The sequence below is a fragment of the Etheostoma cragini genome, chromosome 2, assembly GCF_013103735.1.
Source record: "Etheostoma cragini isolate CJK2018 chromosome 2, CSU_Ecrag_1.0, whole genome shotgun sequence".
Lineage (NCBI taxonomy): Eukaryota > Metazoa > Chordata > Actinopteri > Perciformes > Percidae > Etheostoma > Etheostoma cragini.
The window spans coordinates 26,516,514-26,543,796 of NC_048408.1; the positions used below are offsets into that span (position 1 = coordinate 26,516,514).

At 40.2% G+C, this 27,283-nt stretch overlaps 2 protein-coding genes and 1 long non-coding RNA gene across 3 annotated transcripts in view; 1 reads left to right on the forward strand and 2 right to left on the reverse strand.

The window, feature by feature from the left end:
- The window catches only part of LOC117952622 (parvalbumin-7-like), a 34,272-nt gene extending 30,251 nt beyond the window's left edge, over positions 1-4,021 (reverse strand). Inside the window, exon 1 of the mRNA XM_034885072.1 lies at positions 3,789-4,021. The gene's annotated coding sequence lies outside the window, so the exon portion shown is untranslated. The remainder of the gene's footprint in view (positions 1-3,788) is intronic.
- ncf4 (neutrophil cytosolic factor 4) overlaps positions 1-15,027 on the forward strand; it is a 33,323-nt gene extending 18,296 nt beyond the window's left edge. The window contains exons 7-11 of the mRNA XM_034884826.1: positions 3,958-4,056; positions 7,706-7,857; positions 10,134-10,199; positions 14,645-14,892; positions 14,924-15,027. Coding sequence (XP_034740717.1) covers positions 3,958-4,056; positions 7,706-7,857; positions 10,134-10,199; positions 14,645-14,852 — 525 coding nt within the window. The 3' untranslated portion in view covers positions 14,853-14,892; positions 14,924-15,027. The remainder of the gene's footprint in view (positions 1-3,957; positions 4,057-7,705; positions 7,858-10,133; positions 10,200-14,644; positions 14,893-14,923) is intronic.
- Positions 5,476-27,283, reverse strand: part of LOC117952638 — a 24,042-nt gene continuing 2,234 nt past the window's right edge. Inside the window, exons 2-4 of the long non-coding RNA XR_004658460.1 lie at positions 21,758-21,763; positions 9,434-9,443; positions 5,476-5,910 (exon numbers count right to left, since the gene is read on the reverse strand). This is a non-coding gene — a long non-coding RNA (uncharacterized LOC117952638). The remainder of the gene's footprint in view (positions 5,911-9,433; positions 9,444-21,757; positions 21,764-27,283) is intronic.

Genomic DNA, 27,283 nt, shown 5'->3' on the forward strand with positions numbered 1-27,283 from the left:
TGGCCACCAAACATGACGTTTCACAAGAACACAAGAACACAAGTCCATAGAAGAACACATATTGAGAAACGCCCTTTGTTCTTTTGCAGAGAGCCATAAGAGCAGAAATTGGATAAAGACCTATTGACCATAAAGTCAGATGTCCAGTTTTACCTGTATTATGAACTGAAGTTGTGCAGTAGAAGGTGCATTAGTGCATTTACTGTTTTCCTTATAACATGGTTTTAACCGCATATGGTTTAACAGTGAATATATAGGTTAAGATGAGACATGGATAGTATGTCTGCAGGGTAATTGGGCCTTTGTGTGTGGGCATCTGTCATAGGGATAAAAACTCTGAGAATTACACCTTTTATTCTACAACTCTACTGAGCTGTTAACATTGCTGTAGGTCACTGTTTTAGACTCACATTTCATTATCTATTTGGTGCACTCTCACCTCTCCCATTATCCTTGTATCAAGCAGAAGCAGGAAGTTGTATTCAGAATAGCTCTGATAAACCCACTGCACTCTGCCTGGTGGGTAACACACACCAGACAGACAAAGATAGCGACTACCTGGGTAACGTGGTGGACCATTTAGCAGCTAAGGACTTTTTTCAGAGCCAAAAGGAGAGTACATGTTGGACTTACAGTCATCAGGTTGCCAGAATTATTTCAAATAAATGCTTACCTTGCTCAATGTTTGCTGAATGTCTAAAAACGCCAATTGGCCATGACAACCTTTTGAACTGATACCGTGTCCGATAACGTTTTAGGGCTTTGTTGATCGTCAGCTTCTTTCTTCTTCTTACAGGTTTGGAAAATTGATAGATTCAATATTTGGGAGCACATGGGATTTGCTAGTTTCTCTATACAAGTTGAGAGGAAGTTACCTGCACATGCACACAAACACACACACACACACACACACACACACACACACACACACACACACACACACACACACACACACACACACACACACACACACACACACACACACAACCTCTACAACCTCTACAACCTGTGCTCATTCTTATCTGCAAAATGCATATCCTCCTATGATCTTTCACCCCAGGCCTTCTAGGAAGTGGGCCATCTACTTAAAAAAATACACTTTCATTATGTCAGGGAGAGAGAAAAAAAACTAAATTCTCATCTTCGCCTCCCTAATGCCAGACTAACGAGATGAGGGTTTAACAAGCTCATTAAGGCGGGGTCGGTGCAAGTCTAATTGAACCGAATGATTGCTCCTGGGGCTGACTAAACCCAAGGGTTGTGTAGCTACATTTAGAGGCCGACCCTTTACTACATACATAAGATGAATATGTATATACAATTTGCATGGCTAGTCAAATTACAAAAAATGTCATTGGGGAGGCTGTTGTATTTCACACATTACCAGAAAACAGATTTGTTAGGACACAAGCTGTGGCTGCATTGCCTTCTGGTCTATTTATACTGCTGTGTAGAAAAACTGGCGTCTTTGCTTCTACTATTCTATATTTCATCCTGCATGATTGTTGATTAACATTGCAAAATGGTGAATCATAGAATCAAGCTCTCCCTCTTTGATTCAGAAGGTAGTGCCTTTGCCTAAGAAATTCATTGCTTGTCTGTCTGTCAAACACTTTGGTTGGAGCAACAGATCTCAACACATGGCCAGATTATGATAGCATAAATCCATATCTCTAAATTGCTGGCCAGATCTTCATGTTTTAGCTCCTTTGGGACACCCACTATTTTAACTGATTACACCTTAACTGATAAACTGTTTGACATCTCCCTAGTCAACGGATTTGCATTGCTGAGATAAAGCCTGGCAGCCTCCGTTTCTGCTATCTATTTTGCAAGGGCATAGCCACTGCATCCAGGAATTAGCGCTGCCCAGCATGGTTATGATTGGTTTAAAGAAATACAAACAAGCCAGAGCGTTTTTCCCCCCCCTTTGATATCTATTAGTTGAAGCAATTCAATGCAGCTGTACAGATCATTTTTAGTCGACTTAAATGACTAACTCTTAACTCTTAAATCTTCATGTTTCTTTGACTGCCATGAAAAACATTAAAAAGAAAACTGTAAAACACTAAGCAAATTCTACGTTGTTTTGCTGTGTGAAAAATTGTTAAATGCATCACAGTTTCAAAATTCCTTTTTACTTGTCTCAAAGTTTTTAGCTAGCTAGATGCCAAAAACTATTATTTGATAAAAAAAAATAGATTGCCACGTTTTATGCATCTGTTTAAATAGCATACACTCAACTACTGTAGTCATTCTACTCTAGTCTACTGTATGGTGCTGGTGGATTAAAAATTAAACTGTTGGCTGAGACACAGAAGAAGACAGAGACGGGAAAAAATCAAATAATATCAAAGAAACAGACTAAAATAGAGACAAAGTGAAAACAACGAGTCATAGTAAAAGGATGAAGAGGTGGAACAATGATAGCAGGGATGAAATTTGGCATAGAGAGAGGGGGGAATGGCTTTGTCACATCATATGTTGTGTTTGTGTTGGAGATAGTAGCTTATCGCCTCCAACACATTTTCACATCATCTAATAATTACCGCCAGCGGCAGGTCAACACTATAATGAAACAGCGTCTGGAGTAATGCATTAAAAATAGCAGCTCCGTGTGTGTGTGTGTGTGTGTGTGTGTGTGTGTGTGTGTGTGTGTGTGTGTGTGTGTGTGTGTGTGTGTGTGTGTGTGTGTGTGTGTGTGTGTGTGTGATAGTCGTATTTTATCATCTGTCTGTTCGAGGAGTCTCTTTGCAAAAGGACAGGAACTGGTTTAAAGCATCCCTAATCACTCTACTGAGATCTACTTAAAATGCAAATTCAACTCTGGCAGGCTTTAATTCCAGATGCACTGATGCTAACCAGCATGGTCGACAACACACACACACACACACACACACACTCTTGTATTGTAGCTTGGCATCTCCTCGGCTACCACTTTGTAAACATGCTTTTTACTTCACCTCCCACAGACATACACTCACACACACACTTACTCAGGGACACCCTAAACACTAAAGTTATTACTAGCAGTATACTCTGTATATACTTGCAAAAGAGCTCCATACATGAATATAGTGCTGAAATTGTTAGTCACTTAAGCCAATCAAAATGTATGGTTTCAGCTTATCACATGTGAGGAGCATCTCTCTGTTTTATATCATTGTAAAATTAGACATAGCTGGGTATTAAACTGTTAGTGCAAAACATGACACTTGTCTCCCTGGGCAACAGGGATTGTCTTTATTCACTATTTTTTCAAACTTTTGTAAAATAATATGCATATTTATTAATGATGGAAATAATAATTAGTTGCAGCATTAACATACGCTTTCAAACATTTAATATAGATTCACCAATACCATTACTTATAATACGTTACATGCAGATCTGCTCCACACAAACACACAGAACAGCTGCATAACTGAACACATGACATTATCGTTCTGTAGCATACCTTCTTTCTCATTGTCTTCCTTTCTTTTGCTCTCTCTCTCCCTTTCACATACCCATCTCACAGGTTTTGTTCTTTTTCTTATCAAACATCTCTTCCTTGCAACCATTTGTAATTCTTCAAGAGAATAAATTCATCCGTGTTTTCTTGCATCCCTTTAGTCTCTCTCTTAATAACACACACCCCAAACCAAAAAATCGTAACTTTTTCCAACTGAAAAACTAAAAAAAGAAGCACCTCATGTCCCTCTTCTGTCTGTCTGCTTCTCTCTCTTTTTCTCTCACTTAAATACATTTACTCACAATATTATCCATCAGCAAAAAGTGTATTTTACCTGTCTTCTCTCACCGTCTCTTCTCTCTTTGTGTTGAATGTGTCCGTCTCTCTCCTCTCTTGTTCCTCTCGCCTCTCTCTGATGTGCGTGTGTGTGGTTTCTTCTTTGTATGTGTGTTTGTGTGTGTGTGTGTGTGTCTGTGTGTGTGTATCTGCTGCGTGTGTCCCAGGTAATATTTGATTTTCGCGGCAACGGCAAGGCGGAGTTGAATCTGAAGAAGGGAGAGGTGATCTTTCTGCTGCAACGAGTCAACGCAGACTGGCTGGAGGTAAGAACAGAGAGAATGAGAGAGAGAGCGATGGAGAGGGAGGGGGAGAGAGGGAGAGAGTGAAGGACGGAGAGAGAAAAGTAAAGAAGGAGAGAGGGAGGGAAAAAGTGGGAGAATGGAAGGCATTAAAAGACTAGTGAGAGGGATGGGAAAGATATTGAAGAGGTGAAGGGGGGAGGAAGACATTAGGCAAAAAGAGAGCACAAATGAAAAGAGGAGAGAAAAAGAGAAGGAAGCATCTTAATGGTGATGGGGAAGTAGAGAGAAGAGAAAAGTGATGGAAGAAGAGACCAGGCAAGGGCAAGAGATGTAGACATTATGGGAAAGAGGGAGGGAAGGAAGGAGCAAGAAAAATAGAGAGCAAATGGCAGAGAGGTAAATATTCTACAACAGAGAGAGGGAGATGAGGGGAAAAAGCAAGAAAAGTAAAAAGGAAGGATGCAGAAGGAAATAAGAGAGACAGATGTGGAGCTAAACACAAAGCAGAGAGGAAAAACGAAAAGTCAAATGAAAAGAGAATAGTGGAAGATGTTGCTGCATGAATAAGTGGATTCACTACCACCTCCTCTTCAGCTTTTCAAGAAAATGGCCAAAAGTCCAATTTACAGTTTTTGTGTCCACATGGTCATATGTGTGAGCACGTCCAACACCAACTGTAGTACAGAAAGAAAGGTATATTATTATAAAGAAATGGTACGTCCCTGGGTGGTGTGGAAGAAGGTGACTGGTCTACGCAGCGACCTGACCTCCACCCTGGCTACATTTGCATTGCTACATTTTAGTTTAAAAATGAATATCTTTTGCTTCGTTTACACCTCACATTCACACTGCTCTGGCGTTTCAGAGTCCCTAAACCGGAGGGATTTAAAAACACTTCCGACCCTGTTCTGGTTTTGGGAATCTGCTGGGTCGTGTTGAAGTCTCAACGGCCACAAACGGAGACCTTTGGCAACGCCGACAAGGTCGCCAGTGTTACTCTGCCTGATTGGGTCTTATCGGTCATGACGTCTTATTCTCTCAGACTAACGCTGCGGTTTGTTATCCCCAGCGATCCGGCTCGGACCTCGGATATCGGAATTTTTGCTCGGTGTCCGCAAGGGTTGTCGGCAATCCGAGCTCGGAAATCCGGGGAAGGCGGGGCGTGTTGCTAGACAACGTCTGAGTTACTAGTCGGAGCTCCGACTCGGATAAAAAATAGAACGCAGCATAAGCTACTAACATTACCATGGCAACTACCAGCAACGTGCAGAGTATACATGCTGCCTCCTGTTTTCTCCGCCACACGAATGCCCAGTATAAGAGAATATTGATGAGATTTGTGGTTTGGGCGTGTTAGATCAACCAGAGATTAGTTCTTCTACTGGAGCTAAAAACACTTGCTCGCTTTTGGTTCAAAACCCCCAAAATGCAGCACTGTAAATGTAGCCCCAATCCAACACCTATGAGGAAAAACTGGAACATGGCTTTTGAGCCGGTCCTGATCCTTCAACATCTGTGTCCGACCTCACTAATGCTCTCGTTGCATTCCCCCCTGACTCATTTCCTGGTTCTCCTTCTTAAGAATGACATCCATGAACAACATGGAATCAAGGAGAGGGTTAACTTTTCCTGTTACATATTTCCCACCGTGGTCAGAAAGCACAGGAGATACACTTTGTTTCTCTCACTATGCCTTTAGAGTCTGTACTCTCTCCGAAGCTAATCCCTGTCACTCTCTCACTCGCTCTACCACACACTCCCCACGCACACACAAGAGATCGACGCACACACCAACGCACCTGTATAAACTTCAGGCCACACACGTAGGCTACGGCGAAAGCTCTGCGTGGATCCTCCGCAGAACCATAATTCAGGCTTAAATGTGAACAAATCCCTGCAGCCAGCTCCCCAATTCTTATAAAAAGCCTTTCCAAAAGAGTGGAGGCTGAGCAGATGATGAATGCCAGTGGTTTTGAAAGGACGTATTTAAAAAATCTCATATGGCTCTGCCAGTAATGTATCCACATCATTTGTTTGGGTGTCCATTACATTTTTTGCCATGGAGCGTATTTTGCAATTTTGCTTTATTTCTGATCACTTTGTTTCCTTTTTGTAATGAGCACGTCTGTGACACCTTGGAAAATGTTGGGAGGAATTCAAGAAAAGAGTCCCTACACAAGTTGCATCAGTAAAGAAGTTATTTACCAAACAGAATATGACTTAAAAAAGAAACATTATAACTTATATCATGTGAACAGTGACCACAAAATATCTCCACAGTTGTGTCTGGAGGCGCAATGCTCCAGTTTCCCTTCAGAGGAACAATTACTCAATGAAAAAAATGTCCTGATTCCACACTGCAAGTGTCATGTGTAAGTCATCGCAGTCCAAAAATGGGAAGTGGGGCATTTTAATTAGCTGCTTAACATGAAAATGCAACACTGGGACACTGGTTCCCGGCAAATAGTTAAAAAAAGGTTGGGAAACGTGTTTGGTAAAGATGTGTTAAGATAAGAGTGTGAGAGAGAAGCCTGGGAGTGGGTGAGTGGGTGAGTGGGAGAGGGAGAGAGAAGGAGGAGGTGGAAGCTGATATGGTGGGAGGGAGAGAGAGAGAGAGAGAGAGTCAAAATCCACATGGAAGGAGGAGGAGAGCGATGCACTTATCTTGCCTCTGGCTTTCTAAAGAGATCCAAAAATTGTAACTGAAAACACTGATAATGGATTAATCCTTACATAACACTGCGGAAACACCATCTCGTTGCTCGTTGGCAACTTTGTATCCATGCATGTAGTAAGTGTGTTGTTTTTTGGGGTGGTTAAGGTTCATGCAACACTTAAAACCTTTAAAGGGACTTTTTGATTAAGTCAGTGGACAAAACGGCTGCGGGTGGAAAATGTGAAAACTCCAACTGGTGCGTCAAGGTGTATGTTTCAAACACACCAGTGGAGAGAAACCGGAACCTTTTCAGGCTTCCCAGAGGCACAAAATAACTTGACGGTGTCATTTTAAACTAAGACCTTATTAAAAAGATCAACCTACCTACCTACTGATAACTGTAAAAATGAGAAACTATGCCAGGTCTACATCTATCTGCATTTTGAGTAAAGATTCCTAATCCTTCCAATTTAATATTGTTCACAGTTGCTTGATCACATGGATTATTAAAAATAAATGCAGTATATATTTTTATTTTTTCATGAAACTGTTGCCTAATGCTGCGTGTGTGTGTGTGTGTGTGTGTGTGTGTGTGTGTGTGTGTGTGTGTGTGTGTGTGTGTGTGTGTGTGTGTGTGTGTGTGTGTGTGTGTGTGTGTGTGTGTGTGTGTGTGTGTGTGTGTGTGTGTGTGTGTGTGTGTGTGTGTGTGTGTGTGTGTGTGTGTGTGCGTGCATGTGCAGACACACTTAGACGCCAGGGGTGTTGTAAAAAGGCTTTGAGTGCCCAAACATCCGCAGCATATTATGAACAAGCTAATTATTCTGGGAAACTTCCCTCCAGAGTTACATCCCTGCCGCGTTATTGTGTTTATCTCCTTTAAATCCTCAACCCATCTCATCGTTGGTCCCTTATCACTCCATCCTCTGGGTCTCTCCTCATTTGCATTTTTTATCACCTCTTTATCCTTCTCTTCTCACCCTTTCTCTTCTGTCTTCTGTCCTGTCATCTACTCAGGGCACGGTGAACAATCAAACAGGTATTTTCCCACAATCCTTTGTGAAGATCATCAAGCCCCTCCCAGAGAGTGACTCCGAAGGTGAGGGTGGAGGCCCCACCTACAGCTGTCTGCGCTGCTTCCTGCTCACCCCGTCTGGAGTCCAAACCAGGTCTGATTATGCCTGGTTCACACTTCAAAACTTTAAAGTCAAAGTCATCCAAACCTACCACTATGTGGATGTTATAAGTACTAACAGAACAGAACAGATTGTGGGGGAAATTAGGGGAAGGGTAGCTAGAGCACATGCAGCACCCTGGACTTCAGGTTGGGTGTGATCTACTGTGTGCTAAAAGCCCTCTTAAAGTTGAGAGTGTAGCTCGCAGAAATCTGTAACAGTTTGTGTTTTTTTTTCCGCCTGGGAACCAGACAGATCTGCAAGCTCATGTTTAATTTGCTCTTGCAGATCCCCATGTTCAGACATATTTACAGACTAGATCCTGGCCAATCACATCTGTTTTTTTATATGGGCGGGGCTATCCCTGACAGCTTGCGGCACCTTTGCACTTTACGCAAAACCAACCCAATGATGTAATTTTAGGCTCACGCACCCTTGAGTCGGGGACATTACGGGACATTATGGGCCTAAACCTTGCTCAGTAAAGACGCCGTTGAGGCATTTTTGAAAACAACCAAGACATCTGCAGCTGATGGGAACATTTCAGTTGGCGTAATATTTTCAAATGTTGGTGGCATAAACAGCAACACTCGTTCCAGGACGCCATCATAGCCCATCTCCATCTGCTTTGGTCTGTTTACATGTGTTGTCCGTTGCTCAGGGCAGCGTCACATTTTTGTTGCTCTGATTGGTTTTTGGTCTATCTAATTGCGACTAAAGGCATTTTGGTCTGCACCCGTTGATAACACCCTTTGGAAATCAAAAATTAATTGGAAGGGTTTCACACTAACTAACATTGGTGATTTGTTCTGGTGGTGATTTTAGGTGCAAAGATGTTCTCATGAATGCTGTGCACAAAGCAATTCTACTTTTTTGGAGGGACTTTTACTGTAGATCTTAATTGCCTTCATTCGGATCATTTTTGAAGTGATCAAATTAAACTGTAAACCTTTTAATGAGTGTGCTAGTGGCCTTGGTGAAAGGTGCATACATAAACAAACATAATATACATTAATACGAAATAAACAAGAAATACTTAAAAAATGTGGGGTCTCTTAGAAATTTCCATTGCACTCCATTATAGACAGAATACCAGCTGAGATCAGTTGCATTGGTTTTTTTTAACCAGGGCAGCAGTTTTCAGATCACTTTATGTGCTTCCATAATTGTATAAGGGTTCTCCAAATGTTTTCTCAGTCAGGTTTTACAATAATATTATAAACAGACTGTGCCTTTAAAACGTTGGATGAATGGTTGCTGATATAGGGAAATGTAAATGTTGCATTAAAGATCAGTTACCCACTCAGATCAGCTGGTATTCTGTCTATAATGGAGTAGAATGGAAATTTGTGACCCCAAAGCGTTGACCGGTAGTGTACATGCAAAGTAACTGCATAAAAGAAAAGGCTGGATGGGTTGAGTGCAAAATTTGCAAAGGATAAATAGTATATTTATAAGCTGCCAGGCTTTTAACCAGAACAAAGAAATATGACCACATAACTCGTATTTTAGCTTCATTACAATGGCTCCCAGTATGTTTTAGAATTAACCTTAAAATTCTATTGATAACTTTTAAAGCTCTTCATGGCCTCTCGCCTTGTTATATTTCTGACCTTTTAGTCCCATATACACCAGCATGCACCTTGAGATCCTGGGGCAGAGGTCTGCTATCTGTTCCACAGTCTCGACTGAAGACTAAAGGGGACAGAGCGTTTGCTGTCAGGGCCCGAGGCTCTGGAACAGCCTGCCCAAGGAAATCAGGTCAGCTGAGTCAGTGAACACTTTTAAGTCCCTTCTTAAAACATACTTTTATAGGAGAGCCTTTCCAGATCATATTTGACTTTATTTGTTTTTTAAATTTTATATTAATCTGTATTTTAGTCTTTCCGGGATTTTATCTTTTTGTATTATTGTCTCATGGGTATTATTGTCTTTAGACGTGTTAAAGCACTTTGTAACTTGTTTTTGAAAAGGGCTCTAGAAATAAAGATTATTATTATTATATGCAATGGGCAGATGGAAAGTCCAGGATGAAGGTTTGTGCAAGTGTAGAGACTTGGGATGGGGTGAGGTGTTGGTGGGGGGTCCGAGGCGTTGTTGGTGAGCCTTACTGCTTTTTGTGGCATAAGGTTTTGGTCCGCAGCATCCTGCCAGAGGGAAGAAGTTCAATCAGATTGTTCCTGGGGTGCGAGGGATTCGCTACAACATCTGGGTCAACCTTTAGTGGTAAATGTTTCAGACCGGTCTAAATGTTGTGTTCCTTCTTACAGAGATGTGTGTGTACAGGAGGACCTCACTATCCAGCCGACGTACAAGGACCTACTGTCTCGTATGAGGTGGGTGAATACCACATTCTAGACATGTCTGTAACTGGCTTTCGCGTGTATCACAGGGGCCTTTTTTCATAGGGAGAAACAACATATTACGTATTTGTGTTTTATGTCATGTTTTTAATATCATTTACACCTGTTTGGTTTTGAGAGAAATAGGAGGATCCATTTTGTGGGTGTTAAGAGCCGAGTGTTGTTTAGCTGTGGAGGGGGAAATTATTGTATTCAACCTTGCACCTGTGAGTGAATTACAGCACCTACCATGTGATAATGGAACATTAAACTATTTGATGAAAGCTCAAAGTAGAGGCAGTGAAGCATGTGACAATTACACTATTTTTTGCATGAAAGCTCTAAAAGATTTCACATCATAATCACATTATGCAGGACTTTTCAAAGTTCTGACAATCCTTTCCAGCTAGCATAAATGAAAAAGTATGTGTTGTTGACGACTTGTAATCTTTCAACTCAACTTTGTGAAGCATGTTATGAACATCATGGTATTACCTGGTCTCCCGTTAATTGCCGCAGTGAACACCCATGATTGAAACTATGAAATGAAACTATGCTTCTTTGTGTCTAGTAATTGTTGAATTTGGCTCTATTACTCCAACTCTGAGCAAACTCCAGGCGAACTCTCTGCTATGTGACCGGCCTTCTCAGGTGCTGCAAGCAAATCGCTCCGCTCAAGTAGCAGAAGTACCTGTGCTTCGTCTTTCTAAGAATTTAGTTCCCAGTTGGTATACGGTATAAGAATATGGCTGCGTCTCTTGCGGCCTTGTCACTTTTACACCCTGTGACTATACAAATCCCAACATGTATAGGAACATGTTGCCATTATTTGGTCACTTAGTGTGAGCAGTAGCTAGTTGGAAACAGTTACCTGGAGGATCTTTGCTAGGCTAAGCTGATGCTGGGGGCGTCGAGATGAGATGGGTATGTATCGACGTGTCTAACTCTATTGGACACAGTGAATAAGCTAAAGTCCCAATAAGTTGGCGTGTTCATTTAAGGCCATTTTCATTTAGTAGACTTGAAAAAATGGTGATTTAAATACCAAATTATCCGCGCCTAGCGATATTTTCATATCGATGAACAATGACATGACTGTTGACATGTATGATCACACTTTCGGTATTTTCCCTTCCTCAGCACTCTGTATTTTCTGTCTGTTAATCGCAGCAAAAACAGGTGAATAAAAGTCCAATAATTTCGCGGGCTGTCCTTAGGGGCTGCATATTTAACTGTTCTGCAATGCAAACCTGCAAATTGCCAGCTTCCCATCAGCACCACTCGTCAAATTAGTTCCTGTAGGACCCCCCCCACAGCACTTCCATCACAGGATGCATATGCTTATTAAACTATGATATCTGTTCTTCTATGTCTTGTTCTCTTTCATTCTCCCGCTCCCTCAATTTCTCATTATCTGGTAATTTGGAAAGGTGAGCACTACGATGATTAGCCCTCCCCATTCATAATCAGTTCATTTCTTACGCTTATCTGCTCATTAGTGTTTTTCTGTGTTCATATTGTGCCCTGGAGAAGAATGGATGAGACCCTGGTCTTGAGTTTTAATAAGCCTTAGCATTGATAAAGGTAGGGGGGAGTGAAGAGAACGGAGGAGGAGAGGTTTGTGGTGGTGGTGGAGGTATGAGTAGATAGTGAGTAGGAAAGAAAAGAGGGAGGATTTTGTTAAACAAGAAAGAGGAAGAACCAAAGAAATGGTGAAGGGTGTAGCAACTGAAAGGTTGCTTAACTATTAGATAACGAAATAACTGAAATATAATGCCTTGCCTCAAGTATAAATGAGTCTATAATGGAAACAAACCAGTGAATTAAAAATGGCACAGCATCACTTTTTTGCAAAGCGTCTTATAAACAATCAGGAAATGGATTACAAAGTGCTTTGACAGTGGAAACAAAAGCACATACAAATCAATACATAAATGTACACATCAATTCATGTGAATGAATTACATTTCAATGTAAACGTATGTCCTCTAATGAGGAAACATGAGGAAATTTGGAAAACACTTGTCCTTTCAGCGCTGTTGGCAGGAAGCGGCTTTGAATATGTCTTTGCATGTCCTTCATCAGATGTAACACTCCATCATGTAATGCCTCTAGGAATTTCATAAACTCAAAACCTCAAACTGTGTCTCTCTCTCTCTCTCTCTCTCTCTCTCTCTCTCTCTCTCTCTCTCTCTCTCTCTCTCTCTCTCTTTTCCTCATTCCTGGACACAAATATTACTCTTTGCCCATACAAATAAAAGGGAATATAGAGAGGGTGTTTACTTCATATCTGCAATTATTAGCCAATTCTTTTGTTACAGCACATGTTTTCTTAATGATAATTCCCACTGCAAAGTTTTAATTAAACTGTAATATTTCAACAAAAACCATGTGGGGGCAGTCATTTCCTTCACTTAAAGAATGGTGCAGGCTTTTCTTGTTATCTCTTTGTTAAATATCTTTATTGCTTTTAATAATAAAATCCTAATAAAATAAATTAAAGTCAGACAAAATAAGAATATTTAAAAAACAACATTCATAATAATTACACCCCTTACCTTGTTATGCTCTGGGTCTTCTATCTTTTATCGTCCTTAGAGAACTGAATAAGCTTCTAAATCACAAATGTTGTATGTTAAAAGTTGGTACATTAGGGTATTTGGGTGTCGTTGCCATAAACCAATTTTGCAGCTGTACCACTTGCAAATGTGCATTTTTAAAAATCTAGTGTGGTTGTTGCTGCTTGTCTTTTCATTGTTTGTTATAAATACATTTCAACATGTTGGAAGCTAGATTTCAATTTCTGTCTTACGCTTTATCTTGCACAACAAAAAGCTGAAGAAAAATGAGTTCTAATATGTTTACACCACATAATGATTGTTGAAATATTGATTGAATGAATGTTATGGTTGTTTTTTAAGTTACATGTAGTACAACAACAATTTTTACCTCCTTTTATTTCCTTTTTGGAGATATTTTGGAAATTCTTCAATCTTAGTATTCGTTTGGTTTAAACTCGAGTCTGACGGCAGTGGTGTATTAAACTCAAATGAATAGAAGAAAAAAAGGAAACGTATTATATGACATGATAAAGAATGTCTAGCTATTAAGGGTAACTACTGTTTTTTTAACCTGACTGATGGGAACAACAATCTTGGTACAGTACAGTACTAAGCAAGCGGCAAAACGCGTTTCAATGTAAGTTAATAGGACAATTGTGCAGCTTGTATTTACGGTGACAAAAGTGCTTGTTTTGCCACTGACTCATTGATATTCTAAGTGCCTGACATTATGGAAATTATTTCTAAAGATGGTCTTCCTTTCTGGCAAAGAGTAAGATCCTTTTTTAAAATAAAAAAACATCTGCAATATTGCGTTAGATAAATTCACCAGACTCCATGTACACAAACAGTAATTTTAGCACAGTAAAATACACTTCATTCAAGTCAAGAAAAACTACATAAAACTATTAAAAGCCGTTTTGGGTTGTCTTTCCATTTTTCCTAACTATAGTTTTGTTTGAAATAACACAGTTTACACGCTAAAAGTCTTTTTTTTTTTTTAAATGGAGTCCGGCGGGTTTACCCCTAGTGACCTCAAAGCTGTTTCTGGTTTAACAGAAGGCCTTAAAGAGGTTTTAAAAAGGCCCATCTCTGTAGGGAGCCTTTCCTTAATGTTCACAGACATGTCACTGACAAATGACTCACTTTTAGTGGACCAAATCAACGAACACCTTTGCCCCATAGCGTTACATTGCAGCCCGGTCTGTTCACGCTTAATACTGGACCAATTTCAAAGGTTGTTGTTCCTATCAGTCACTTACACACAAAAACAACACAAATAGAGTCCAGGGTGAAAAACACCCAAATTACCCATTAAAGGTCACATGACATGGTGCTTTTTGGATGCTGGTATATAGACCGTAGTGGTCCCCTAATACTGTATCTCAAGTCTCTTTCCTAAAATTCAGCCTTGGTACAAAATTATTTCCACTAGAGTCAGTCCCACAAAGAGCTTTCCTTAGGATGTGTGCTTTCTGTGTGTAGCTATTGAGGAGGAGAGCGGGGGGGGCAAAGTGGAGGGTGAGGGTGGCCTTGACCAACTGCCACTTGGCTCATTTGAAAGCCATGATGTATCTCTCTCAGGGCCAAAGCTCTCTGGGCCGGCAAAGCAGAGACAGGGGAGGTAACCTTGCTCTTTATGACCTCATAAGGGGCAGATTCCAGATTGGCCCATCTGAGCTTTCATTTTGTGAAAAGCAGGGCTCGGTTTACACCTATCACCATTTATAGCCACTGGGGGACCATAGGCAGGCTACGGGAACTCAAAATAATGTTGAAAAAAAACCTCATAAAGTGAACTTTTTATGCCATGGGACCTTGTAAAATATCTAGAAACATCTGAAGTCATCATCTCCCTGTCCGTGTCTTTATTTTCAGAAACGTCTTCAAGTTGGACGACATTGCCATCAACTACCGCGACCACGAGGGCGACCTCATCCGTATCCTTGACGACGACGACGTCCAGCTGATGATCAGGCAGAGCCAAGATCAGCAGGGAAAAGTCAAGAGACCTGTCAATCAGTTTCTGTGGGAACTGCATGTGACATTGGCCTCTGACCTTTCTGTTTACAATGTTGAGGCCTGAGAGACGAAACAAAGGGACGTAGAGAAGACTTTTAAGCATTCTCATATCAGATCACCAATATAGTTGCTAAAAGTGTTTTCTTTTCTGTTCATCAGAGTTACACATGTTACAAAGGTCACTGCTGTTTCAGTTTGATACATTTTACGTAGTAATAATCTAATTTAATAACATTTTACATTTGTAATGCTTTAGTTTGTACTTTACACTGGAGAGCCAGAGCAGTACACAAATTGGTATGCTCAGTCTAAGACGGGGAGCCGCAGTTCAGAGCAAATAAAACCTTAAACTACACATCACCTCACACTTTTGCAGATCTTAAGAACGGCGGGAATGTAACAGAACTGCAAAGGTGTACCTGAGATGAAACTGAAGAAGTACCTGAAATACCTGTCCACTTCTTTCTCAATGGAAACTCAAACTAGTCTCCACTTAATCTGAAGCAACCCACCAGTATATTCTCTTTTAATTTGAAGCTAAATTGACATTCTTTAACATAATCCATCAAGCTGCTAATGGCCAGATCATTCTGGGCACCTTTTCAGACACAAACGGGGATCCAAATCTGATGTTTTCCAAAAGAAAATAATCAATGACAATTGATCATATTTGTCAACAAACTACGTATCAGTGGCAATTTTAGATCCTTTTCAGGGCGTCTCAAGCCCTCCTAAATTTAATCTCAGCCCCCTAAAACTTATACTAATAAAAACAAATACATTAAAAAAAACAGTTCCAGGTTTAAAGAAACTGGTTTAATATTGTGCCGCTGTTCCCACTGCTACTGTGTGCACCTAACCCAGTTAATGAAAGTTTTATTTTTTATTTATTTATTGTTTACTCCTCACCATCATTTCATTTGATTCTGGTAGTCCATGAAGTGACTTTTGTATTTTTTTCATATGTTCAATATTTGCATTTAACCTCTGTTATAGTAATAAATATATATTCATGTTTATCAAGTGAAATTACTGATTTAGCGGGGGGGGGGAGGGGTGGTGGAAGGGCACTCTATCCCTGTCACAGTCTCATCAGGGGCTGAGCCCTCTAAAGCTCTGATCAATCCTAGAATCGCCCCTGCTGCGTATATTTATTACTTAATTCAGTGCTACAGGGGAAAATCTTAACTTAAAATTAGCTCCTTACCTGGTCATTAAGAAGTTTACTTTTAATATTTGTTTACTTACGTGTATCACACATGCATTCACGTTTTATCCATGTGTCTGCATTTCATTCATACTTGCCTTAGGAAATTCAGATATAATATTGCCTTTGCTGGCAGGACAGTTTTTCCTCATCTTTGATGCAAAATTATTACCCTCATATTCCTTTCTAACAACCTCTCCCAGGCACTGTGGAAGTTATGCATCTTTAAAAGTTGCTTATCGCACCAGAGGCAACTGATACTTATGTGTAAACACTGTTATTGTATTGAGTATTCAGGTGTGGATTTTTCTTTCTAGGAACTAGCATTATTGAAAAATAGACAAATCCAGAAGTTAAACAAGCACGCTGATACTGTGATGGACTGGAGTTGACAGCTAATTTACATATTTTTATACGTTTTTGATTGATAAATCTCGCTGTCAGTTTTGGTCGAAATCCAACTTGTTTTAGTGTCAGAAACTGTTATTTGGAAAAGCTTAAACAGTGAATGATCTATCATAAAATACATCTGGGATCCCTCTGGTGTAAATGGGTTTTTTCAGGTGTTAATGTGTTTTTTTTGTTAATTGCGTGCTGACATGGATGCATATCACTATAATTACCTCTCAGGCTTTTATGTTGGTATGCAAAAATTATAAGATTGTTTTGATGTTTGTGGGAATAAAGCATTAGAAACAGGACAAGCAAAACCGTGTGGTTAGCCACATACACTGAACACACAAAAACACTCGTGTAAAGACAAGTGAACACACACACACATACACACACACACACACACACACAAACACTCACTTTGTCAATTAAAGTACAGGGGGAATTAAAAGGATGTAGTGGACATGTCCTTGCCAAACCAGTTTGCCTGTACATGCGATAACTTTGTTTCCCATTACATCTATTGCCTTTTTCATTTCTAAAGAGTGAGAAATTAAACTACTTCCAGTGACAGACAAACACAGTGACCTTTGCAAAGCTGGAATAAAATCAAAACCATGGTAATGTGTGATGCCACTCATAAGGCAGCCTTACCTCCGGCCCACAATCACATATTACTGCATGTGTTAGTGCTTTTACTGCTTGACGTTTAGTGATCACAGGAAGAGGCCATCGTTGCCACCATGGAGGTAATGTGCTGTTGTTCTCTCCATTTACATTTAGCTGATGCTTTCATCCAAAACAACTCTTTAACCGAGTGAACATCCCAAGGCTTTAAGTCATGTTCAAGGACACAGCTTACCGATGGACAATTTGGCAGATTTGAGTCCCGTTATGGGGTTTCTCTGGGGTCAGAAATAATCTCCTTGTTTAGGTTAAGCTTTTAAGACTGAATTTCTTTATGCTTTTATCAAAACATTATGATTATTGCCATTAGTATTAATTTTCAGTGGATATGCTGATGCCATGTGGAATTGCCAACAACTGTGACAACTGTCACATCATAAAAGTTGATGTGTTACCTGTCAGTTGATGGCCAATTTCAGAACATAACCACAAAGACAATGTTGGTTGGTCTTGTTGGTGTAACTTCCTATTACAAGAATAGTTCAACAATTTAGGAAATATACCTATTTAGCTTCTTGCCAAAAGTTACCCCTCTAATGTTTGGTTAATATGACGCCACTGCCAGCTGCCAATCAGCTTACCTTAGCATAAAGACTGGAAACGGCTACCGCAGCTCTTTCCATTGTCTATGTCAGTCATACTCCAGGAGTTCACTGTGTCCCACCAATGAGTAGTGCAGCACATAATAATACGCCCTGTAAAACAGCAATTTGTCATTCTTACACATCTGTTTTAACACTTTGTACACAAATTGCATAAAACCTGTTGATTATTGAGATATTGTGTTAGGTGGAGTGTACCTTTGGACAAAGCCAGGCCAGCTGTATCCCTGTGCTTATAGTTTTCATGCTAAGCTAAACTGCTGGTGGTAGCTTCATATTTACTGTACAGAAACAAGGAAATTGACCAGGTGACTTTTTTTTCCTAATCTTTTTTTTTGTGTTTTGTGTGTGTGTGTGTATGTCTGTGACACTGATAGGTCTGATTGAAATGCTTTGAAAACACACAACTGCAAGAATACCAGCCAGGTTTTGAGGAAATTGAGGAATGATTCATCTTATTATTGAAGGTGAGCGACTGATCATCTTTCGGAGACCTTTTTTTTATGAACGTCTGTATATTTGTGTTTCTCAATCTGACTCAGTCTGTCTGTTCGACACTCGGTCACTTCCACACACTGAATCTGTCTCTGTCTGTCATCGTCAGTCTGTCTATGCCTCATAACCTAATCAGTAAGAAAGGACACTCAATCTAAGTAGCATGTTCTCTAGTCAACCTTTGCCCAGAATTTAATTATCAGCATTTGTCTTTGCTGCCATGATGGCCTGTTGTACATCCAATTAAGCTCATAATGATATGAATAGGGCCAAAGCCATGTCAGCCTGCCAACTAGCATAGTACCATGAACCATCAGTGGATTGTGGGGCACATGCTTATGTAGGAGAAAGTTGGAAATAAAAGAATGAAATTTAATTTTGTGATTGAATTATTTTCTGTATACTATAATATACGCCAACACGTTTTCATCTGAACTCGTCACATACTGACGCTTTGTCATTGTTGTCACTTGTCACGAGCTGCTGTAGACTCGCATTACCAGACCTTCCTTAACAGTGCTGCAGGGGAGGGTCTGGCTAGTCCATATTACATCCTGGGATGGGAGAAAAACATGCCCTGGTTTAGTGGCATTTCTTTCAAACAGTCCCAATCATCTTTGGCGGTGCCAAGCGACAGTGCTGCTGCAAAATAGCCTCGGGATGGAACTTGTTTTGGTGGAACGTGTAAGTTCAAACGTTGTTGTAGTTGTGCAACAGAAAACTCAGATTGGACAGATAGTCTAGCTAGCTGTTTGAATTTACCCTGCAGGGATCTGAGGAGCAGTTAACCATTGTCCTCATAAATCAATTGAAGTTTCAAATTACAACACAAATAGCACCGGTGAACGTCTGTAAGCATGAATTTGAAACTGAGCGTTGCGGCACTTATCCTCGATGGCATCACCTCAATCTAGTGGCTTGAATTGTAACTCATTTGTATGTTGCTTTGAACAAAAGCATCTTTCAAATGACTACATGATTTATCAAGACAACAGACTTGAAGAATATGCATAAATATTTAGGAATAAAGCCAACATAGATCAAATGGACAGTGTTTTTTAGTCTGTTTTACATAGTACAGGAACCATTCACACACTGTGGCCGAGGAGGCTGCACTACATGTGCCACCTGCTCATCAGACACACACACACACACACACACACACACACACACACACACACACACACACACTCCAATGGCACAGCATCGGGGGCAACTTGGGGTTCATTGTCTTGCACAAGGAAACTTTGACATGGGACTGCACATCCAGGGCATGAACTACCAATCTTGTAATTGGCAGGCAACCGCTCTACCACTGAGCCCCAGCCGCCCCGGATGAGTCTGGTAAGGGAGTTAGTGAATGTAGGTCTACTGTATACTTCCCCTTGGTGGTAGTAATTGGCACTATTTTGTATAAAACCCATTGAGCCTGAAGGGAAAAATTCATATAAATGACCTTTGTGGTCGTTTTTCACCTTCCTGAGTGACTGATGAAGTAGACAAATGTAACAGACTTGGACTAAATTTACCATCATGTGGTTGGTGGATGGTTTTAATTTCCCCACACCGGTTCCTGTTTGCCTTCTGGCTTTCTCCGTTTTGGGTTCTGTCTCCTTTACCTCTCTGACCTTCCTTTCTCCTACTCTTCTTCTCTCTCATTTATTTCTCACATTCGGCTACTCCAGAAATAAATCTTCTCTAGTGGAATAACAGTTTTCAGACTTAGCCACTCAGCATAGCACAAGGGGTAGTTGAATCCCATCCGGATAAGCTGCTCCTGCTCTATAGCGTTTTTTACTGCAATTGTTTTGGGAGATTGCTTTCTTTCAAAATCAAATTATTCTGCAATCCAAATTGCTTTTGAAAGAGCTTTGCAGTGGGGAAGATATCCATTTAAAGTTCCATGATAAGGTAAATCCTGCCATTAGTGTGAGTTATGTAGCTTTTTATAACATTTTTGGACCACTTTGTAGAAGGTGGGCTAAACAATTGTTTGAACAATAGCATGCTTTGATAGGCTAGCTTTGTCCCTTTGAGCATTTTATTTTATTGCATTTAAGCGCAAAATTAAAATGCCAAGATGCTTGGAGAATCACTTTCATTTGAGTGCCTGATCTAGGATGGTGGAAAGATGAGATGGCTCAAGAAACAGCTCTGAAAATGAATTACAAAAGGTAATGATTCCAGAGGGATTATTTTTGTCTTATGTTTGAAAAGTTTTAAATTGGCAGTTGGCACTAGAATCTAAAGCTTTGTTCAAAATCACTCCATTGACCACTAATATGAATTCAATGCTTTATACTCAGCATGAAATTTCAGGCACTAATGAATCATCTTCATTTTATGTAATCACTGACAGCTGTTGAGTTGCACAATGGTAATTACGTAACTATAAGATCTAGAGCATTGCACTGTGGGATTGTAGCAGAAAGAATAACTTATTTTTGTGCCACTGTGGCACACTTTTAAGGGCACTTACATACAGCATCTCCCTATGAAGGGAGTGATTTTGGAGACAGTCACAGTTGGATTAGTCCATTTCCATGACGTTCCACCTCTGGGATTGCTCTTGTTCTGCCTGAAATGCTGTTGGATGTCACTCTTTTTGGAAATCCGTTTTTGAATGCCCTGTTTCTTTGTTTTGTAATGTTGAATCCAGAAAGGAAGCTAGACTATCTGTCAATCTGAGTTTTCTGTTGCACAACTAAAACAACCTTTGAACATACACATGTTCCACCAAAACAAGGTCCTTCCCAAGTCTATTTTGCAGAGGCACCATTGCTCTGCTAGGTGCTTAGCACTGCTCAAAAAGATTGGGATTGGTTTAAAGAAATGCCAATCAACCACAGCATGTTTTCTCCCATCCCAGAATGCTGTGTGGACTAGTCAGGCTCTCCTCCCGTCACTGTGGAGGAAGGTCCGGAAATGACTACAGTTACTACAGTACATTCATTTTCGATTTTAATTTCCTGTTAGCACAAAATCATACAGTGACTTCTTACACGCTCACTGTCAAAACCATACAAAGGTATGCTATCATTATATAATATGTAGCTGTAACTACCTCTGGATTTGATCAGGGTTGACGTTGACACTTTATTTGCTAAGATGCTTACAGCCTGCAAACATTACAAAACACTTAAAAGGGTACTACACAAATTTGTACACATTACATCTACTTTACTCGTTATGAGGAATGCAGCTGAATATGTGAATACAGGTGTAATATGTAGTAACGCCTTTTGTTGATCTGGAGGAGCTTTTTAAAGTAAAAAATGATTGTGTTATCTTACCTTGGGGTTGGAGACTTCAGAATTTCAACAGTAAGCAGGCATCACAAACTGATAATGTAGAGTTTGAAAGATGTTGGCATTTATCAGTCCGGGAGGGTCTAACAAATGAATGCAACGTCAATCTGCATCTCATAGATCTTTCAACTTATTAAAGTGCAATACTAACTTGTTCTGGTTCCCCTTTAAAGGGGTGCTATGCAGTTTTGGCAATTTCTTCGCTGTTTTCTCACTTTTTGCTTGCAGGGTTCTGTACAGAGCTTCGGAATAGATATTTAGCAGCTCTCGTGTTTACTTGTGTCTGACTCATCACTCAGTCAGTCTGCCGTGTCTTCTTTCTCTGTTCCTCCGACAATGCTTTCCTAGCTTTCTGCTTTTTTTTTTGCCGGCTCAGCCATGACGTTAGTGTGAAAAACACTATTGCTACCTTGTTCTTATAGCTAGTCGGTTCCTGAATGGGGCATGCAGGCCTATGTTTGCAATTCTTTACATTGCGAGACTTGATATCACGCTGTACTTCCTGACGCTGAGTGTGGTTTTTCTGCTCACAGGCACTAGGGGGAAGTAAAACGACAACCATTCAACCTAAAAAAAGTCATATAAGATTCCAATGACTCTAAAGCTGTTCAGTTGAGGTAAATTAAACTAAAAAAAACTGCATAGTTGTCCTTTAATGTCTGAGCAGATTGCAAGAGAACCGGGTCGTACAATATTTTGTCCAAACACAAGTGTTTAAACCTGTGCAAAACGGATTCTTTTCCTTGCAGGCTATTCCAGTATTATAATTAATTTCTATATATTATACATTCTAATATTCTAACTCCCTGTATTACTGATATGTGTTAAAGATGTGTGTTGTTCATGTAGTAATTGTATCAAACACTACTGAGAGCGCAATTGCCTGTGTTGAATTTCAAACTTTATCTTTTATCTGATAAGTAGAAGTCTCAGTAAAAAAATATCCCTCTCTCCTCTGCATTGATCCTCGCAGAGATCAGCTGTAGGGCTGTGAAGTGCTGCCACTCGTTGGATTTTATAAAGTAGTGCAGAGTCACCTCACAGTGCAGAGTGTAAATGTTGCTGTTAATTGATATAACCTTTTCTGAATCATAGTTTACAGGGAATTCATGTTGGTGAGTTTCCACAGGTTACAGCAGAGCAGCACAATGCTGTGCTGCAGTTCTGCTGATGGAAGACAGAATGATTCTCAAAGGTGACACAAAGCCAAACAAAGCTTTGGGTAATATGTGTTTTCTTTTGGTCTCTAAGTTTAGGAACTCACACACACACACACACACATACACACACACACACACACACACAGACACACACACACACATGCACACACACACACACACACACACACACAAACACACAAACACACACACACACAGACCGACAGACATACTGGTGAGAGATGGATCTGTCCGTCTGGTCCTGGGTTTTGCCAATGACTTCAATTCATCTTCATTTCATTCTTTTCCAGCCTGCAGACATTCAACCTTCTCATCCACATTTATGCTCATGTAGCGATCCGTCATACTGAGAGCACCCACATGCACACACGAACCCTCGCACACACTAACACACACACACACACACAAACACACACACAAACACACATACTTCAGACAGAAAAACGAGTACATTTTTAATTTGGTGTGCAGAGAGGTGATTCGGCAGTAACTGCAGAACAGGCAGTAATAGGAGATCACGATTACAGCAAAAACAATCCTGAAATAAAAACAATCCTGACACATAAATAAGCTCATTCACACTTTATTTTCAATTTTTCCATCCAGTCTCACTAATATTTGGTTGATCATTTCCATAGATAAAGTCAACTCATCAAATCAGGAACATAACTTGGTTCTGTGAGCTTGGCTTGTTAAAGGGGTTTTTGGGGATTAGCATCACTATCACTAACATCATCGTTGATGCACATATCATTATATACATTGAGATATCCCAATTGTTTCATGACAGATAAGTCATTTAAAAAAAAAAAAATCAAAAACAACCCTTTGATGAATGTCATTAAAGTGCCCATATTATGAAAAAAAAAATCACTTTTTACGGGATTTGGGGTGTTATTTTGTGTCTCTGGTGCTTCCACACGCAGACAAACTTGTAAAAAAACTGTCCATGCTGTTTTGAGTAAGATATGAGTTTCTGATTGTCCTCTGCCTTCAGTCTCCTGGTGCTGTTCAAAATCTTCATGACTTTCTACGTCACTAGACATAGTAATTTCCCATTTTTTGCGATCAATAAATATCTATCTATCTATCTATCTATCTATCTATCTATCTATCCATCCATCCGTCCGTCCATCCATCCATCCATCCATCCATCCATCCATCCATCCATCCATCCATCTAGCCAAGACGAGTTGGCTAACCATAGCACAGGGCTGCCAACTCTCACGCATTGGCCGTGAGACACACGCATTTGACTGGTTTTACATGCTCACACGCCACACACCCGATTTCTCACGCTGAAGTGTCAACCGGGTCGGTCGAATTTTCTGAAAGATGAGATGATACTATACTATACTATATATACTATACTGCAACGTTGGGCCACTATTGTGCTTCTCTAACCTCTGTGCATCTCTAAATGTAACTGTAAATATTTCATTCAATGTTTCATAAAATGAACAATAGTCTTTATTTTCCCCAAAAAGTAAATACAGTAAGTGGGGTACAGAGGATGAGGGCCAAACATTACTGAGCCTTGGCACAAAGGTTAAAGGACTAGAATTTATGTTACTCAGTGGTTCTACTTCAGTGGAAGTAGGAATTTCAGTGGTCTTAGTTAATCCCTCAATAATAATTTAACTTTGGGTCCCTGGTCCCTACACCAGGCAGGGACCCCTGGACCGGTTCACCACAGACCCAAATCTTCTCAGCTGTTGCTGACATATGCTACTGTCTCTTCATGTGGCTCATTATGTTTGGCACATTGTCTGGGTCAGTTCTTATATCATTAGAAATTAATAATGTAAATAATGTATATGCTGATTGCCGTAAAACCTGGTGATACTACAACAACACAAAGGCTCCTAACCTTACAGTTTTGCACATATCATGTAACACTTTTTTTGTAAAAAAACTCTCCAGAAAATGCCATTTAATGCTGTATTTTTCCATTTTTTTTCCCTGGGGGGGCATACCCCCATACCACCCTAGGGAGAGCCACATCCCCCCACATATAACAAATCACAATTTAAACCCTGAAGGATAAAGACCCAAAGAAATTGCTTTGTACGTGGCAAAATATGGGGCGCCCCCCCCAAATCTCACTCCAACGTTTTGGGAAAAGTTGGCAGCTCTGATAGCATGCTACAACACACACTAGTTCACCATAATCTCCAAAAGAACTACTTCCATGTCCCTGTTCTGCAGGTATTCCACAAATGTGCTCTCGTTTAGAAGAAGTCTCCCAGCTAATCCTGCCTTGTACTGACCAAAGTCGTAAAAACAGTTAACTAACTGATGTGATCAATACCTAGCTACTGTGCACGTGCAAAGATAGTATAGAAGTGAGATGTCTCACTTTGTAGCTAAAACAGAGACCTAAACAAGCAGGGTGAAAAGAGGATCGGCAGCAATGTGCAGTTCAACAAACGAATGGTATTTTTTGAAAATTAAACCATGTAAATCTATTCTGGTAACACCTCAAAATACAATTATGAACCTGAAAATGAGCATAATATGGGTGCTTTAAAGGCAGGCATTTCAAAAATACATGCATACCAATAGACTGCATTTTTCAATCAATACCAGGTGCCAAAAAATGTAACCCAGAGATAATTAAAAGGGACACGATTGGATAGATTAATTGAAACTTTAGTGGGAGAAAGTTATCTAATCCAAACCAATCATAGATTTGAAACTGCCTCTAAATAAGAAAATAGAAGTGAGACTTTCCAATATTCAATACGTTCCAATTTTCTAACCCAATGTTCAATACATTGCAAACATATGTAGTGTAGTAGACAGTTGCTAGTAATTGAATAAAAAGGAACGTTGGAGGGAGAAAATGTGTGCCTCAGTGTGAGGATCCTGCAGAGGACCCTTTGTTTTCCAAACCTCGCCACAGAGGGGCACTGTTGATCTAGTCTCTGCAGCTGTCAGATAACGGTGTGCTGCAGAGGCACAGAACATCTTCATCAACATAATCATCATCATCAAGGTCATCATTATCAGGATCATTATCCTCATCAACATGACCAGCTTCCTCCAGATTAGATTCTAAGGAAAGAAAACAAAATTACGCTTTACCGCTCTGCATGCTGGTTCATTTGTGTTTCCGGTAGTTAGCCAGCAGGAATACAGTCAGGACATTACAGCAAACAGCACTGACTCCTGCATGCTTCGAGGCTGCTGGTAATAAAGTAACCAAAGCTACTTTCATATTCTTAACCTCCTTCAATGTTCGGATACAAGCCCTCTTTTATGCCAAAATGACCAACCCAAGATGCATTGCAGTCAAAACAAAAGCATGACTGGATGAAACACTGCATAATACTGAAGTGAATTTTCCATCACAGGAGAAAGGAAAAATCGGTCGATACTGTCATCTCCATTTAGGCCTGAAGGTTTTAAAGTGATAGGCAGACAGGAGAGGACAAAGAGAGGGCAAAGAAAAGAAATGGAGATGGATCGGTAAGCAGCACACAGTGAAAATGTTCAAAAAGGGCCGACCGGAGTCACACAGATGGTGAGACACACACAGAAGGTCAATTATGAAGCTGTGGAGGAGGCAGAGGCTGCTGGGAGTTGTCAAGATCTTGGCCTGAGATACTGCTGTGAGGATTCCTTGTGTATGTGTGTGTGTATGTGTTTGTGTGTGTGTGAGTGTGTGTGTCGGTGCCAGAGTCAATTGTCTCTGCTTGAATCTTAAATCCCTCTAAGTTATGATGAAAGGGGGAAAGACAACTTGGTTAGGGATTAAGACAAGTGGGTGGAGGGACAGAAAAAAAAGAAAAAAAGACAGAGAAATTTGAGATAGGCGCTAAACTTTGAAAGTGGCGATTATCCACTAAATCAAAACTATTTGTCGAATTTAGGTGTGATGTTATTTTGTAATTCATTAATTCATGTTAAAATGTATTAAAGAGCTTGTTTTGCTTTTAGATTTGCTTAACCTTAAATGGACAAGATAAGGACAATGTCAGTCAAAGCACAACAATGAGACATTTGTCATCCTTCTCTCAACCATTGAGAGAACATTTTTGGATATGACACAGAAACAGTTTTTCTTTGAGGCAAATTACAAATATACAGATGGATATTATCTGCAAGTAAAGCACATGCACAGTAACACCCATGAACACAGAAACTTTTCTCCAACACAATCACACATACAACCTCAACCACGCATGCGTGCACTCACACACATACACGCACGCACACACACACACACATCCTCACCTCCACAGGATCTACAGTGTAAACTGTCGGTCCACTCTACTGACAAACAGGAACACACACATTACCAAATGTCTTTGTCACACATGTGCATGGAAATAAACTGTTATCATCATCACATACCATAACTGTCATCAGAATAACCTGCCCAAATATATCCAACACACACACCCCCACACAAACACACACACACACACACACACTGGATAGTGCTCAGACATGGGTGTGGGTGTGTCAGTCTCCTGTCCACTGTAACACAGAATAGACCATTGTTACCATCTTACACTAACTGACAAAGAAAGAAAAACAATTAGGTCTCTCCTGCCCAAAAATATCCAACACACACACACACACACACACACACACACACACACACACACACACACACA